The sequence below is a fragment of the Dendropsophus ebraccatus genome, chromosome 6 (genome assembly GCF_027789765.1).
Source record: "Dendropsophus ebraccatus isolate aDenEbr1 chromosome 6, aDenEbr1.pat, whole genome shotgun sequence".
Taxonomy (NCBI): domain Eukaryota; kingdom Metazoa; phylum Chordata; class Amphibia; order Anura; family Hylidae; genus Dendropsophus; species Dendropsophus ebraccatus.
The window spans coordinates 42088070-42103991 of NC_091459.1; the positions used below are offsets into that span (position 1 = coordinate 42088070).

Sequence of the window (15922 nt, forward strand, 5' to 3'; positions counted from 1 at the left end):
CTGTGAGACAAAGAGGACACTGAAGATTTACTTCAGGCACAGTCGTTCTGTGCCTCTGTTTCTCTCCAGTCACTTCCACTTTCTTCCCTCCTCATAAACGTCTACAGGCAACATGTTACCTGATCATTCAGGAAATTCTCTCATGATATAAATTTAAAGTGGATTAAAAGTAAGGAGCAGGGGAAGAAATGGCTCCAAAGTAGATGGAGGAATTTATCTGTAATAAGACTGGACTACATGACAATAAAGTTCAAGACACACAAAGTATATTGAGTGCAGTGCAAGGTGGAAGCATCACCCACCACAGTACCAAGTCACTGGGCTAAATTGATTAAAAAAACAAACAGAATAATTTAACATTTTATTATACATGAGACAATAGAAAAAAAAGGTTATTATTGCATTAGATACTTTTTTTTCTTTTACAAACATACATATATAAAAGACAGAATAAAAAAAAAATACATATATCTAAAAGCTCATTTAAACAACTCCGAGGACCCATCAGAGGGGTTAAGTGACGTCTTTCTGTAAGGACTTTATTGCACAGATTAAAGATAGGTTCCTTTAAGGTATTCTTTCAGCTCGAAAGATTTTTGACATCTGTAAACGGACCTTTAAATAAAGGCAACAAGTTTTATTTGCAGTATATGAAATACAGGAACGATATCAGAGTACAGTGTTAGAGTTGAAAAAACAAAACATTATCCCCCCCCCCCCCCCCTTTCCACCTTCAACGCCTGTTGAGGACCCTGTAGATTGAGGGTGTGTTCACACACAGCAAATTTGCAGCAAACTGGCTGTGGTGGGACAGCTGAGTGATTGGCTGAGTGGGCCATCAGTGAGCCGGGACCTGGAGACTGAAGCAGGAGCTCGACAAGGGAGCGTGGGCAGGTAAGCATTTGCTGTTTATTATTTTTACCAGCAGCTCTTAATTAAATATGGCCGTCACCTAATTCTCACAGGAGAAAGTCGCGGGGGGGAGGAGGCATCGATCCCGTGCCCAGAGTAATTAAGGACGAGATTTGAAACATCTGTAAGTTACTATCACTGTATAAATTGTCTGTTTATTATTGTGTACTGTTGGCTTGAGAAAGGTGGCCGCTATGCCACTGAAACGCGTTGTCAAATAAACCTTATCCTATACACTCGGTGATTGCTTATGTGGCGTGGCATCGCATGGACTGGGATTGTTCCTCTTAATTGGCTTTCTTGGAGGGGGATGAGATACCGGTTATCTATCCCCCAAGCGAAGTAAGTGAATTCCGTAATCCTCTTGACATTTTGGTTTATCTTGAGCGCGGTCCTTCCCTTTTGTTCTTTCTCGTTTCACAGGAGAATGAAAATCCACTGCAGGAATGCAGGGCCATAGACTGTAAATGTTACTGATATTTCAGCGGATTTGCTGCAAAACTAGTAGCAGATGTCACGCTATGTGTGAACGCACCCTAATAATGAATCCAGAATCAATACCAGCTGCTGCAGAACATCTTTGAAAATTGGCTATGTAGAATTATTCAATAGAAATATATCAAGAGGGAACAGGATAGAAGTAAGACACTATGGGGTGATTTATCAAAGGGTGTAAAATTTACACTGGTGTAATCTGCCCACAGCAACCAATCACAGCTCAGCTTTCATTTTACCAGAGCTGAAAGCTGAGCTGTGATTGGTTGCTGTGGGCAGTTTGCACCAGTCTAAATTTTACACCTTCTAAAAAATATGGGCCTACATGCTAGATAATCATAGGATTAAAAATCAGAACTTATTCCATGTAAAATGGGGTGGAGGGGGGGGGTCTTACAAATAAAAAGATAATCGCTCAGCATAAATAGCGGCTGCTGTGGAACATCTTTTGAAGTTAATCTGTCAATCACTTGAGACACCACTAACATGCACCAACACACACTCCACAGACACATGCCTATACACACACACACACACACACACACACACACACACAAGAACGGTTTTATGGTGAATACTAACTTTTGCAGTAACCGACATGTCAGGAAAGCCAACCAGATTTCTTTCAGTAATACTTACTGCTTTCTCCTCTGGGGAGAGAATGCCCTCTACTGCCACAATCTGGTACTGCTTATGTTTTAGACCGCCTAGATATTTGCGCAAGTGCTTTAGATCAGCAGCATCTACATTGTGCCTAGTCAGTCTCTGCATTGCTCCTGGTGGACATCCAGGATCGAACAGTAATAGACAGTAGGATTTATTTTTTCTCTCTTCGATTCCCACAATGGTGCGACTGTGACCTGCATCAAGCCCACAAATATATTACTACTTACTTTCTTTATATGTAACACATGTCGGCAATGTCAAACTATAAATTGCTTTTACAGTCAGAACAAATAACAAAAGAAATCAAAAATCACCAAAAAGCAGTTTCTGGGTTGTGAAACAACAAGATAAATCAATGCTGCTCTGTGACTGTGATATTCTTTCTGTAACTTATACTACAGCTCTCCTTAATGTTCTCTCTTATTAAAATGGGAAAATTTCACAAGTTTTTATTGGTTGGGGTCTCACTGCTGGGAACAGGCCAGGAGAGGCACAGAGAAGCACATCTCGCAGTGAACTCTGTGCAGGCGGCTGTATTATACAGGGGCACGGTTAAAAAAAAAAAAAAAAAAAAAAAGTGATGTACTGGTGGTCTTACAGCCGAAAGAAGAGCGGTGCGCATTAAATGGCCATCACTGGGAAGAACCTCTCTAAGCATTCTCTCTCTTCCCTGCACATGAAGTCTTGTATACTTCATTAAAGAAGAAGTCCGGCGAAAGTTTTTATTAAAGTATTGTATTGCCCCCCAAAAGTTATACAAATCACCAATATACACTTATTACGGGAAATGCTCATAAAGTGCTTTTTTCCCTGCACTTACTACTGCATCAAGGCTTCACTTTCTGGATAAAATGGTGATGTCATGACCCGACTACCAGAGCTATGCGGGCTGTGGCTGCTGGAGAGGATAATGGTAGGGGGATGCAGAGTGTCCTTCCAGTGCCCTGTGTCCCTCAGCATCCCTCTGCCATCATCCTCTCCAGCAGCCACAGCCCGCACAGCTCTGGGAGTCGGGTCGTGACATCATCATGTTATCCAGGAAGTGACATCACCATGTTATCCAGGAAGTGAAGCCTTGATGCAGTAGTAAGTGCAGGGAAAAAAAGCACTTTATAAGCATTTCCCTTAAAAAGTGTATATTGGTGATTTGTATAACTTTTGGGGGGGCAATACAATACTGTATTAAAAACTTTTGACGGACTTCTCCTTTAAAGAAGGCTACTGGTGAGTGACGCATTTATTCTTTGTATGGACTTTGTTGTTGATATTCTTATATTGCTAAAAGAAGGGGAAGGGTGGGTATGATTGAAACCTTTAAATATGTTAAAGGACTGAATAAGGTTCTGGAGGGAAGTTTTTTCACAAAAAAAAAACTGAATTCAAGAATAAGAGGACACAGTGAGAGGTTAGTTGGAGGAAAGATCAGAAGCAACATGAGAAATATTACTGTACTGAAAGAGTAGTAGATGCCTGGAAAACTTCCCACAGATGTGGTTGGTAAACCTACAATAACAGAATGTAAACCTGCCTGGGATAAACATATCTATCCTAAGATAATAAGAAGGGAAATACTAAAAGGGCAAGCTAGACTGCTTATTTCTTTACATGTACTGTATGTAGGCAATATCACATGATTTAACTGTAGATTTAATATATAGCTCTATACAACTGAACAACAAGAAGAGAATGATGACAATACCTTGGTGCTGAAGGTAAATGGCTGGCTTGGAGGAGCACACTACCTTGCCTTCAGTTCCTCTAGTATTAGAAGCATAATAGTTTAAAACCCATTCAAACAGGAGGGGATGTGTTCCCGATGGACCACTAGGTGTGTGAAAGTCAAGAAGTCGACACCTGTGAAAGAGATTACACCAAGAAAACCAGCACGTTAATAATAAAAACTACAAATGTACATTGAAGTGAACTCATCCTCAGAGCCAACATTTTACTAGGTGTTCTATAGAACCAGGAACCATTGTTGTTTATTACACATGTAACACAAGAGGCAGGAGAAGAAATGAGGGATGAGGTGGATTAAGAAGTGTGGTTGAAAGGGGATTGTGGGGGGGGGGCAAGAATATTAGGGTCCTATTACACTGAGCGATTTTTAACGACTAACGATTAACGATCGCAAACGAGATTGTTCATCGTTAACCTGAAATCGTTCACCATATTACACAGAACAATAATCGTTAGATACGATTGTTACTATGATCGTTTATTCCTTCCGATCCCAGCAAAACAATGGACAATGTGCACTTACACTAAATGATTAGTGAAAAAAAGCGGAACTTGAGCGAACGAACGTGGAATTACAGCGAACGATTAACAATAATTTTAGATTCAGATCTAAATCAACGGCATACGAACGATTTTTCGGTCGTTGCCTGCAATTACACAGAACGATTATTGTTTAAATTTGAACAATTTAACAATTTTTCACACGATAATCTCTTCCGTGTAATAGGGCCCTTAGACTGATGGTCATGTTACACTTCTTTAAGGCTATGCTCACACGCTGTATAAAAAACGGCCGTTCCACATGAACCGCCATTGTTTAACGCTAACTGTGGCAGGATCATGATCATTAATTCCGCCCGTAGGTAAAGCTAAACAAAGGCCATTCAAGTGGAACGGCCATTGTTTATACAGCCTGCGAACATAACCTAAAGGAAATTTATAGCCATTAATAGGCAATATTTGGCAGAGGCACATTATGGGGGAGATTTATCAAACATGGTGTAAAGTGAAACTGGCTCAGTTGCCCCTAGCAACCAATCAGATTCCACTTTTCATTCCTCACAGACTCTTTGGAAAATGAAAGGTGGAATCTGATTGTTTGCTAGGGGCAACTGGGCCAGTTTCACTTTACACCATGCTTGATAAATCTCCCCCAATGTCTTTATTATGGCGCTCCGCTCAATCTGTCAGATAAATTTGTCAGTGTAAAAAAAACCCTAACAATTCATTCCAAGCTTGTCATTACCTTACAGTATATATCTCCTTTCCCCAGTTCTGAGCTGCTGCTTTCTTCTGAAGACACAGAAAACTATATGAGAGCTGCTCTTTCCCCCTCCCTTATGAGGCGATTCAGTGTCCCTGGCCGTCTGTCTCTGCAGTCTGTCAAGGCAGGAAGGTAAATCTAAGGTCAAGTTACTTCTGACCTTACTGTGATTAACCCTGGCCTCTCAGAGTGCAGAAACAGCTGGCTAGAGAGACATTAACTTGAGCCATCTCAGAAGGGAGGGGGAGGAGGAGGGGGAGATGGAGAAAGAAGCTCACACACAGTTTCCTGTGTCTTTAGGAAAGGCAGGCTCAGAACTGGGAAGGGAAGAGACAGTTACGGTGATAACATGCATGGAATGAGTTGCTAGTCTCCAGGAAGGGGGGGGGATTCTGAATGTATTATACCTAATCTGATAAGCCATTTAAGACAGTTTTTCCCACTTTTTGACCTGCATAAATAAAACCCCAAATGCATCTCCCACTTACTTTAACCTCAAGGATGTTAGAAGGCAATATATTTCACATGCGCCGATCCAAGCCCTGGTACCTTGCAATTTACCATTGAAATGAGAGGCACCCTGGGGATCAAAACCTTCCTTCCAAGCATCTTCAATCAAAGCTTGAATTTTAGGGATACAGGGAATGGCTCTATAACCTAGAAAAAAAAAATAATTATATATAATATATATTATATATATAACCTGAGGATAGGGGTTCAAGCAATCAAGTAGCCATGCTTTTTGTGCAACAATTGCTTCTCTCAAACTCCATACAGGCAGCTAAGCACAGTAAGGGTATGCTCACACTGAGTAAATGCGGCAGAATCCCGCCGGCCTCAGTGTGCCATAGCCTGTCTATGAGAGGGCTTGTGCGCCTCTGCTCCAAGAAGTGACATGTCATTCCTTTGAGTGGAGAGCGGAGGCGCGCGAGCCCTCTCGTAGACAGGCTATGGCACACTGAGGCCGGCAGGATTCCTCCGCATTTACTCAGTGTGAACATACCCAATGATTCTTAGGGTATCAATCCTCTTCTAGAGACATTCATGCACTACAGTAATGTAACTTTAAAACACTCAGTATGATAAATATAGTACATTATGCAATATATACAACTAATAAAATACCTTGTAAGAAGTCTTTGTATGTGTCGCTCAACAAGGTGGAGGAAAGTAGCATCTGAAAATTTCTAAAGCCACAGCCCCAACCTTTGTCTCCAGCAGAACAACTGAAGTGGTCCAGTGGAGAGCAAAGCCAGACATGATGTACTTCTGGGCCCGAACTCCTATAATAACTCTGTAAAGCTTCCAGAACGCCTTAATATGCAAGAGCAGAAAGAAACCATCAGCATCTCCATATAAATGGATTTTACATTATGCATGAAAATATATACAAATAATGTAATCTTACTTCTTGGAGGTAGGATTTTCACGTTGGTCATAATTTGTACTTTACTAGACAAATAATTCAACAAAACTAGATAAAGTGAACAGTAGACAGAGCAAAGCATTTGGTCCAAACCTAAAGAAGTCCTATCTGAAATTATGTCTAGCCACTAAAATAAAAGGCAATTTGGCTACCGATATTCACAATATTCCAAAAATCCGACAGTCCCATTTATTTGGGATAACATTGTGCCTTATAGCTATAATATTACAGATTTAGCAGCCACCAATTTAAAGGAGTTCTATGATTAAAAATGTATCTTGAGGATAGGGGACAAGTAAGAGATCACAGGGGTTTGACCTCTATACCCCCTGGCGATTGCCAGATCACCCTCCGACTCCTTTGTTTTGAATACAGCCCCCACCCGTGATCTGTTACTTGTCCCCTATCCTGTGAATAGGGGACAAGTTTTAATCGGAGAAACCTTTTATTATGGGTTCACAATACAGAATCCGCATGAAGTTCCAGGGGATTCCGTCGCTCGTACCCGCTCACGGCGGCGCACATATCCGTCCGTACCCTAGACACCATTTTATGACATGTCAATTCTTTTGGCGAAAGGCAGAATCTGTAAGGCCATAGAATGGAGTCTATGGCACGGACGGAGAGGCACGCCACCATAATAGGGAACGAACGTCGCAATCCGCCTGAACTTATTCGCACGGATTCCATAGTGTGACCCCACCCTTATTGTTGGTGCACTGCATTACAAAGAGTGTTATGCTACTATGTCGACCTCAGCTTGTGGTAGAATAGAAGGCTTATAAACAGAAGCTTTAGTGTACTTTATCAGCAAAAAAATTTAATTAAAAAAAAAAAAAATACTGAAAGTTCCAACCTGAAGTCTTTGTTCTACCATCATCCACACCAGTAGCTAAAGATTCCATCATTTTAGCTTTATGTAGGTGGAATTCCATGGGATGCATTCGTCCTCTTGCCACTGCCCGCTCTAGATTGTGCACAGACTGCTGTCGATATCCTCCTGAATTGTCCAAACCAAATTGTCTCTATATAAAAAGAAAAAAAAATATATAATATTATATTATAATATATATATATGTATATATAATTTCATAAATAAATCTTTAACCTTTTCCGACCACAAGGATCTTGTTTTTTGGCATAGGTTTTTTTTTGTAATATTTCCTATCCCCCCCCCCCCTTTTTTTTTTTACCATAGAATACATTACAACTGAAAAAAAATATTTACAGTGCAACAATAAAAACTATCATGGAAATTTGGGCGACAATTATATCTTGAGTTTACCACACAGTACAGTCTGATGATACCAAACTTGAGTAGTTTCTGTTTTTCTATAAAACATGAGCCCCGTGTGAGTTTTTGTTGGTACCCTATTTGCGAAGATGTGCCGTTGGGATCACTTTTTAATCTTTTTTTTTTTTTTTTTTTTTTGCTATGTGATTGGATCAAAAATCTAAAGTTTTGGATTTTTTATGGAATGCTAATTTTTTTTTTGCATTTATACCACTGACCAAGAAGGTGCTGTCTGCAGATAGCATCCGGCACCTGCCAAGTATGGCTCAGGCCCAGCTTCCTCTCTCACATTAAACTTCCTCACCCAACCCATGCCATAGCTGTTTTGTATGGTGCACAAAACAAAGTCTCCATGAGTCTTTATTACAATGTTGCTTACTTGCTTTTGCTCCCTGCATGAATTTACAGGGCTGATTCAGGAAGTCGGAGTACCTGTAATTTCTGGAATTCTACTTTTTCTCTCTCTGACTCCTCTACTCTTCTCCGTCTATCTTCTTCAGACTGTAGCCGTCTGGCTAATACCGAGTCACTTGCAGCCTTGGCTGTGAAAACAAAAGTAATTTATATTATATAGTCAGGATTATATTTTAATAATATTTTAGCAAGATGTGGCTGGCGTACAATTTACCTCCCAACTACACACAGGAGCTTCAATTTAGTTAGGCTAGTCCTAATAGCTTAAGGGTGCATGCACGTGGGTTGGCAATGGTATAGCAGAGTCAAGGAGGGCAGGAGGAGACCGGGAATGTGGACAGGTAATGTGTCAACAGTTTATTTGTTAGCAGTTGGCCGTGCATCACTATTACACGTAGTGATGAGCAGTCAGTGGCTGATGATTTTAGGTCTGGACGTAAATAAAAGATCAGCCGATGATCGTTTCATCGGCTAATCATCGTGTCTATTACATGGAGTAATAATTGGCAGATTACCTCTCCATGTAATAGCGCCCTTAGTGGTTCTAGCACAGCGAGTGACTATGGAAATCACTTCTCACTGTGCAGAGGTAGTTTTCCCCATCCCCCTACCCCCACCCCAAGTACAGTATATAAAAATACAGACCCTGCTCTGTATAGCGCAGTGCGGCAGCACTTGAGCAGAGAAAGGGGATTGGGAAGACCCTATACTAGAGATCAGAGCAAGCTGCAGTAGTCAGACCCCCCTGCAGTCACATACTAAGATTTTAGGGACTGGAAGAAAACTTTAAATTGTCACCTAAAACATTAACAGTCAGCGTAATAAATCAGTATGTACTCATCCCTATACATATATATCTATAGGTAGCCCACCGATCAGCTATTGATGGCCTATTAGAGGAATGGACAATCAGATTTGTCTGGAAAACCCTCTTAAAGTGAATATATACCCACCTCAAACTCCCCCACATTGCTGGTTTTGTTTGAAAGCCACATTTCAGGGCTGTGGAGTCAAGCAGTCGGAGCTAGTTTTGGCTGGAGTCGGAAAAAAATTTACCCAAGTTTTGCTCATCAATACATATCATGAGCAACATTCTAATAGGACACTGGCCCTATTACATAAGGGGGGGGTCGAGGAACAGTTGTCGGTCACTATTTGGCAGTTTGTTTCTCATCTGAATGCCTGTATATGAGCAGCAGTGTAACAAAGATATCCTGTGTAATATAGATCAGGAGGAGGAGTAGACATAAGTAGTGCAGCAGTAACCTCTGTCCTCAAGGGGGTGTTTCTCTTCAGTGTTCTATGGCTGCAGCTGTGTGTAGGTGTGTGGGTGCTATGGCCGCAGCAGGCCGCGTGCGCGCATGCGCGCCCTATGGCCGCGGCAGGCCCCGTGCGCGCATGCGCGCCCTATGGCCGCAGCAGGCCGTGTGCGCGCATGCGCGCCCTATGGCCGCAGCAGGCCGTGTGCGTATGCGCGCTATGCCCGCAGCAGGCCGTGTGCGTATGCGCGCTATGCCCGCAGCAGGCCGTGTGCGTAAGTGCTATGGTGTGCGCCTACACCCACAGTAACCGCTCTATATCACTATGTGTAACCCCTCTATGTCACTATGGCTGACCTCTATATTACAGGAATCTGGCATTGTTAGCAGTGTTTCTGTGTGTATGGTAAATATTTAGTTAGAAACATAGAAGATTGTCAGCAGGAAAAGACCACCTGCTCCATCTAGTCTAGTTGTGAGTAGTTCAGGATATGGAGGCTGGAGACTAGCTGCATCCACTGCACACACAGGAGAAGCTGCTTTATATCTTTGCCTTATTCCCTCAGAAGTCGCCCCAGGATCATGTAGGGAGATACTGCTGAGCCAGTGTGATAATAACTCCCCTGGTATATGACTGGCCATTTATAAAAGGAGCAGGATTTGGGAGTCGGAGTCGGTCCTGATAAAATTCAGGAGTCTGAGTCGGAGCCGGAGCTGCAGCTTACCGACTCTACAGCCCTGGCACATTTAATTGAATAAAGATTTGCTTTAGGCCCTATTCATACATTTAAGACAATCTGAGGCAGGAATTAGAGTGTCAGCAACGGTGGGGGGGAAAAAGTAAGTACCTGTATCATAGTTTTCCTCCAAATGCAGATTGACATGTTCTTGTAGAATATTCCCATTGGCACAAACCAGAGAACACATGGGACATTCATACCGCTGTATGCTATTGCCTAGAGGAGACACATAGGTTCAATCAAACAATAAATGGTAAATGAAAACAGTATATAAATAAAAATACACATAAATATGAAAACTAGCCTTTAGTGGGGGAGGCCAGGAGATCCGCATGTTCCATTTTTACATGGAGCTCAAGTTTTTCTATAGAATTTTTAGTTTCACAGCAAAAGGGGCACTCTACAACAAGGTCCTCGCTGTCAGCAATGTGAGCTGCAGATGCAGCTGGTGGGGTACTGGTATGACTGGCCACAGCACTGCCATCCCCACAATCCTCTGATGGTGTAATCTCACACACACTCTCAGTATTACTGGGCATCTCCTCTTTACGGTTGTTTTGCGCGTTATTGTTATCTAGAGAGTCCTTGCATCCTTCAGCAGTCATCCTGTGGTCTCCTGCACTAAGATCTGTGCCTGGTGCACTGTTGGGGTTGGTGGTGGAAGAGGTGGCATCTTCATGGACTTCCTCACACTGCTCTTCATCACTGCTCCATGGTTCCATGGTGTCTGCATGAGCCGTATCAATATGATAGCTCAGCTCATCGTATGTAAGACCAGCAACCGTGCAGAACGGGCAGTGACAGTCTTGTTCCATGTGTGCCAGGAGCAGATGGCTCTTCATGTCATCTTCACAGGACACTTCCTGCGTGCATATGTCACAAACCAGCATGCTTGGTGCAGTCTTTAGGTTCACAAGCCATGTAATAGCCACATATGGATAGAAGCTGATGAATCTGGCAAAAGACAAAAAGGTTAATAAAAAAAAACTACTTGATTTTCTGTGTAAGTATGCAGCACAGCTGACACGTCAGACCTGCTGTTTTGTGCTCAAAGGGAATCTGGCGGATGCAATTTATGTTCCAAAATGCTGACGTTGTTAGGTCAAGGAGACACGTGGTACCTTTCATCTATCTGTCTGTGCTTCCATATGGTAGAAAAAGGCTCTTATCCTACAGTGGCAGGTGTCAGAGATACTGTCCCAAGCTCCTGATCTACTGAATGTTGAGCAGATCTGTCAAACTGTTTGGCAACATTCTCCAAACCGGAACACTCTGCATTTGATTCCCCGTGGCTGCAGAAGTTAGATGCAAATCTAGGGCTGCCAGGAAAACATGGATAAAGCTTATAGCCGTATCCATGTTTTCCAAAACTCAATAGGGTTTTATCCAACTTTTGCAGCCACAGAAAATCAAAAGCAGAGCGTCAAGCCGAACAGTTTGACAGATCTGCTTAAAGGGATTGTCCAGCTAAAATCTTTTTCTTTCAAATGAACAAATATCAGAAAGTTACATAGATTTGTAATTTAATTATATTAAAAAACTCTTGAGTCTTCCCATACTTATTAGCTGCTGTATGTCCTGCAGGAAATGTTTTATTTTAAGTCTGACACAGTGCTCTCTGCTGACATTTCTGACCGAGACACGGACTGTCCAGAGCAGGAGTTCCTGTCTTGGCCAGAGATGTCAGCAGAGAGCACCGTGTCAGACTGAAAATTAAACATTTCCTGCAGGACATACAGCAGCTAATAAGTATGGAAAGCCTTGAGATTTTTTAATAGAAGTAAATTATAAATCTATATAATTTTCTGATATCAGTTGATTTGAAAGAAAAAGATTTTTGCTGGACAACCCCTTTAACAATACCTCTGCGGGTTGTAACATCCCCTCCCTCTCCCATTCCTTACCCTGGCATGGATCTCAGCTCGTAGAGGACTGTCAATCCAGCAGGGTCAGGTATGGGAGGGGTAGTTGGGCAGTTAGGAGGTATTACAGCTTGCAGCAGATCAGGAGCTTGGGAACGCTTCTCCACTTAGCAGCAGGGAATAAAAGCATTTTTATACACTATGGAAGCACAGCTGGATATATGAAAGGTGCCATGTGTCTTCTCGACCTCACAGCTGTCTAACAATATCATCAGTTTGGAACCAGAATTGCAGCCGACAGATTCCCTTCAGAAGCTGTCAGCCACAAATCAGGTTCCAAACTGCTGACACTGTTAGATAGCGGTTAGGTCAGGATTACTTTCATATATCTGCCTGTGCTGCCAGAACATAGTATTATCCCCTGGTGCAAAGTATCAAAGAGGCTTTTTTTAACCTCCTCAAGTGCTGGAACGTCTCCTTGCTCCTCCGTTCCTGATAGGATGACAGTAAGCGGAGCCCTGACTCACTCAGGCAGGAACAGGGATGGAGGGGGAGCGAGGAGACGTTACAGCCCTCAGCACTTTAAAAGGCTTCTCTGACACTTTACAACAAATAATAAAGCATTGCTGCCATATAGTAGTATATACTGTCCTGTCCTCTGATATTCTTATAATATGTCTTACACTCTGATATACTATATTACCCTCCTATATAGATGAATGTATGCACAGATACCCTTACCAAGCCCCTCACCATTCATCGTCAGCCACTATTCTTATTTATTATGATGACACTTCTTGGTATCAGTAAAAGAACACACACACACACACACACTGCTGCGGCATGGAGACTCCCAGCACAGGTGTGAACAGAGCCTTTATATTTCCCATCAGAACCCTCCCAAAAAACGTGCCTGTGTGACTGCAGCCTTATAGCAGTCACCTCCAGTAGTGAGCAGACCACCGCCATAGCTTATAGCAGTCACCTCCAGTAGTGAGCAGACCACCGCCATAGCTTATAGCAGTCACCTCTAGTAGTGAGCAGACCACCGCCATAGCTTATAGCAGTCACCTCCAGTAGTGAGCAGACCACCGCCATAGCTTATAGCAGTCACCTCCAGTAGTGAGCAGACCACCGCCATAGCTTATAGCAGTCACCTCCAGTAGTGAGCAGACCACCGCCATAGCTTATAGCAGTCACCTCCAGTAGTGAGCAGACCACCGCCATAGCTTATAGCAGTCACCTCCAGTAGTGAGCAGACCACCGCCATAGCTTATAGCAGTCACCTCCAGTAGTGAGCAGACCACCGCCATAGCTTATAGCAGTCACCTCCAGTAGTGAGCAGACCACCGCCATAGCAGGACAGAGCACCGGTCAGCACTGTATATATTACACTATATATCAGCCCTCCAGCCCCGTTACCTGCCGGTGCGCACAGCTGGAGCAGGGAGACAACAGACCCTCTCACTTTCCAGTTTCTATTTCCCTCTCCTAACCCAGTGACAGGAAAGCAGAAGGAAGCCCCGCCCACAAGTGACGTGAAATCCTGACGCCGCATACAAAACCTTCACTCCTTCCTCCCCTATACACTGAGAACCTATAATACTCACAAAGAAAGGCCCGCCCACACGTGACGTATAATCCCGAGTCAGCGTACGGAACTTCCCCGGGAATAGTGCTGAAGGAAGGCCCGCCCATAAGTGACGTCAGCGTACGGAAGCTTTCCTAGGCGGCCATAGTGTGGTTGGCACGTATATTGCCTGGACTGTAACGTCCTAGTGAGGAAGTTGTTAGCTGGTGACGCACATAACCATGCTGACGTCACTCTGGAGTTGCAGAGCTGATAGTGTAACAGTGTGGAGGCCCATTCACCCTTCAGACACCAGTCTCTAGCTCACTAATATTCAGCCTTTTACTCTACAGTCATCTTTATTTGGATTGTACTTTGGACCATATACTGTCCAAAAAAAACTCCTGACACTTGGAGGGTCACAAATCCTCTGCATTCACAGTTCACGCCATGGGATCAGGTTGCCTTGTGTGGAGATCACAAGGCAATGCATAGCAGCAATGACTAGAGGTGAATGTGACTTCTAGGACTCCCCGGAGACAACTTCTTCATCCACCGATAATCAAAGGCCGAAATGTCAGACTCGAGCATGCTTGCGTCGTGTTCATCTCTAGCAGTGACCCTTTAATTTTACCACCATAAAGTACTACTACAGATTTTTCACTCGGTGGACAATAACTCTGATTTGTCCATAGCAACCAATCACAGCTCAGCTTTTATTTTACCAACGATTGCGAGAAACCTAAGCTGAGCTGTGATTGGTTACGTTAAGTTTTTACTAAAACATCCTAATGTAAGGGCTTATTCCCACACCCATATTCCATGAATCAGCCCTGTAGTTGACTCTATCCTGGCATCATGTATCAGTATGATGCCGGGAGCTGGGAAAGTGTTTGAATCTTTGCGGCACTGTAATCACACAGCCGCGCAGCTGCTTCATTACAGTGCCATAAAGATGCATAGTTTCGCAGCTCTCGGCATCATAGTGATACACGATGCTGAGCAGGGAAAGAGTCCATTACTGAGCCTACCCATCTGTAGAATGCAATGAATAACGGATCACAGTTAAGCATACCATAGTTAACCTAATGCTAGGAATGCTTACCTTACCTTCTATAGGCCCTCCCCAGCACATTGTAGCAGAAGGGCACAGCATTCCAATTCTGTGCCATAAATATCCTCTAATACCTATCATAAAAAAACAACTTAAATCATCACTCATAACGCCAGGTAAGTTGGCATGGTGGCGGAGCTGTAATGGGATGTAGTTACGCTGGCAGCACCCTCCTCCCAGCCACCCAGGTTTTATTAACACTTTTATAGTCCAGCATCAGATTAAATTTATGGGCACAGCATCAAAATGCTTTGCTTTGCTGCTACAAGGTACTGGGGAGGACTTCTGTGGGATTCAGGTGTGGAGTGAAGTGCAGCCACTCAGTCCCCTAGTATCCATCAGCCATTCCTTAGTGATGCGACCTTGCTAAGCTGGAGCATTGTCATCAATGAAGATAAAATTAGGCGGCTGTATTGTTCTTGCAGAGGCACAGTGACTGGATTACTGATGTTATTCAGGTAATATGGGCTGTCACTGTACCATTCACAAAGTGTAGGGCAGTTCTGTATTGACTAGACACACCTGCCCACACTGGAACACCACCGCCTAACATCACCTAACCAGCTCCTTGCTGTGCAAAAAAAAAAATTGCACCTGCAAGCCAAATATCCCTAACTTTTTGTGAGTAGTGTAAATGTGCAATACATGATTAGTAGAGATGAGCGAACCGGGTTCGGGTTCGAGTCCATCCGAACCCGAACGTTCGGCCTTTGATTAGCGGTGGCTGCTGAACTTGGATAAAACTCTAAGGTTGTCTGGAAAACATGGATACAGCCAATGACTATATCCATGTTTACCAGATAGCCTTAGGCAGACTTCAGCAGCCACCGCCGAACGTTCGGGTTCAGATGGACTCGAGCATGCTCAAGGTTCACTCATCTCTAATGATTAGTAAAGGCTATTTATATATGACTGCCCTGTAATATCTAAATCTTTTAATAGACATATTGTAAAAATACTGTGTGTAAATTCTTTTGCTTATCTTTTATTTTCCGATTTAAAAGGCATGTTTGCTATCAATGCCCAGGAAGTCGTGTGAAGTTAAACGTTACTGTATAGGTTTATCCTGCTTGAGGTACTAATGTGTCTCTATATGATTGTTGTACTGTACCTGTATAGTGCCTGTCAATGCACTAAAAAAAAGTTTGTGGATGGAATCAACTAAT

At 43.0% G+C, this 15922-nt stretch overlaps 1 protein-coding gene across 1 annotated transcript; it reads right to left on the reverse strand.

The window, feature by feature from the left end:
• Nucleotides 1–348: 348 nt before the first annotated feature.
• ZUP1 (zinc finger containing ubiquitin peptidase 1) lies at nucleotides 349–13638 on the reverse strand. Its single transcript, XM_069973650.1, has 10 exons — nucleotides 13495–13638; nucleotides 10515–11164; nucleotides 10319–10426; nucleotides 8230–8339; nucleotides 7360–7528; nucleotides 6203–6391; nucleotides 5566–5734; nucleotides 3773–3927; nucleotides 2047–2267; nucleotides 349–615 (listed from the first exon to the last, which is right to left on the reverse strand). Exons 2-10 carry the CDS (start codon nucleotides 11098–11100, stop codon nucleotides 568–570), a joined length of 1755 nt encoding a protein of 584 aa, XP_069829751.1. The 5' UTR covers nucleotides 11101–11164; nucleotides 13495–13638; the 3' UTR covers nucleotides 349–567.
• Nucleotides 13639–15922: the final 2284 nt, after the last annotated feature.

Excerpts from the sequence above, each read along its gene's own strand:
- ZUP1 (XM_069973650.1), bottom strand. The coding sequence starts at position 11,100 with ATGCTGGTTTGTGACATATGCACGCAGGAAGTGTCCTGTGAAGATGAC. Across the intron at positions 7,529-8,229 it reads TAGAATTCCAGAAATTACAG|AGACAATTTGGTTTGGACAA; the intron begins GTACTCCGACTT and ends CTTTTTATATAG. Across the intron at positions 3,928-5,565 it reads CTAACATCCTTGAGGTTAAA|GTGTCGACTTCTTGACTTTC; the intron begins GTAAGTGGGAGA and ends TCTCTTTCACAG.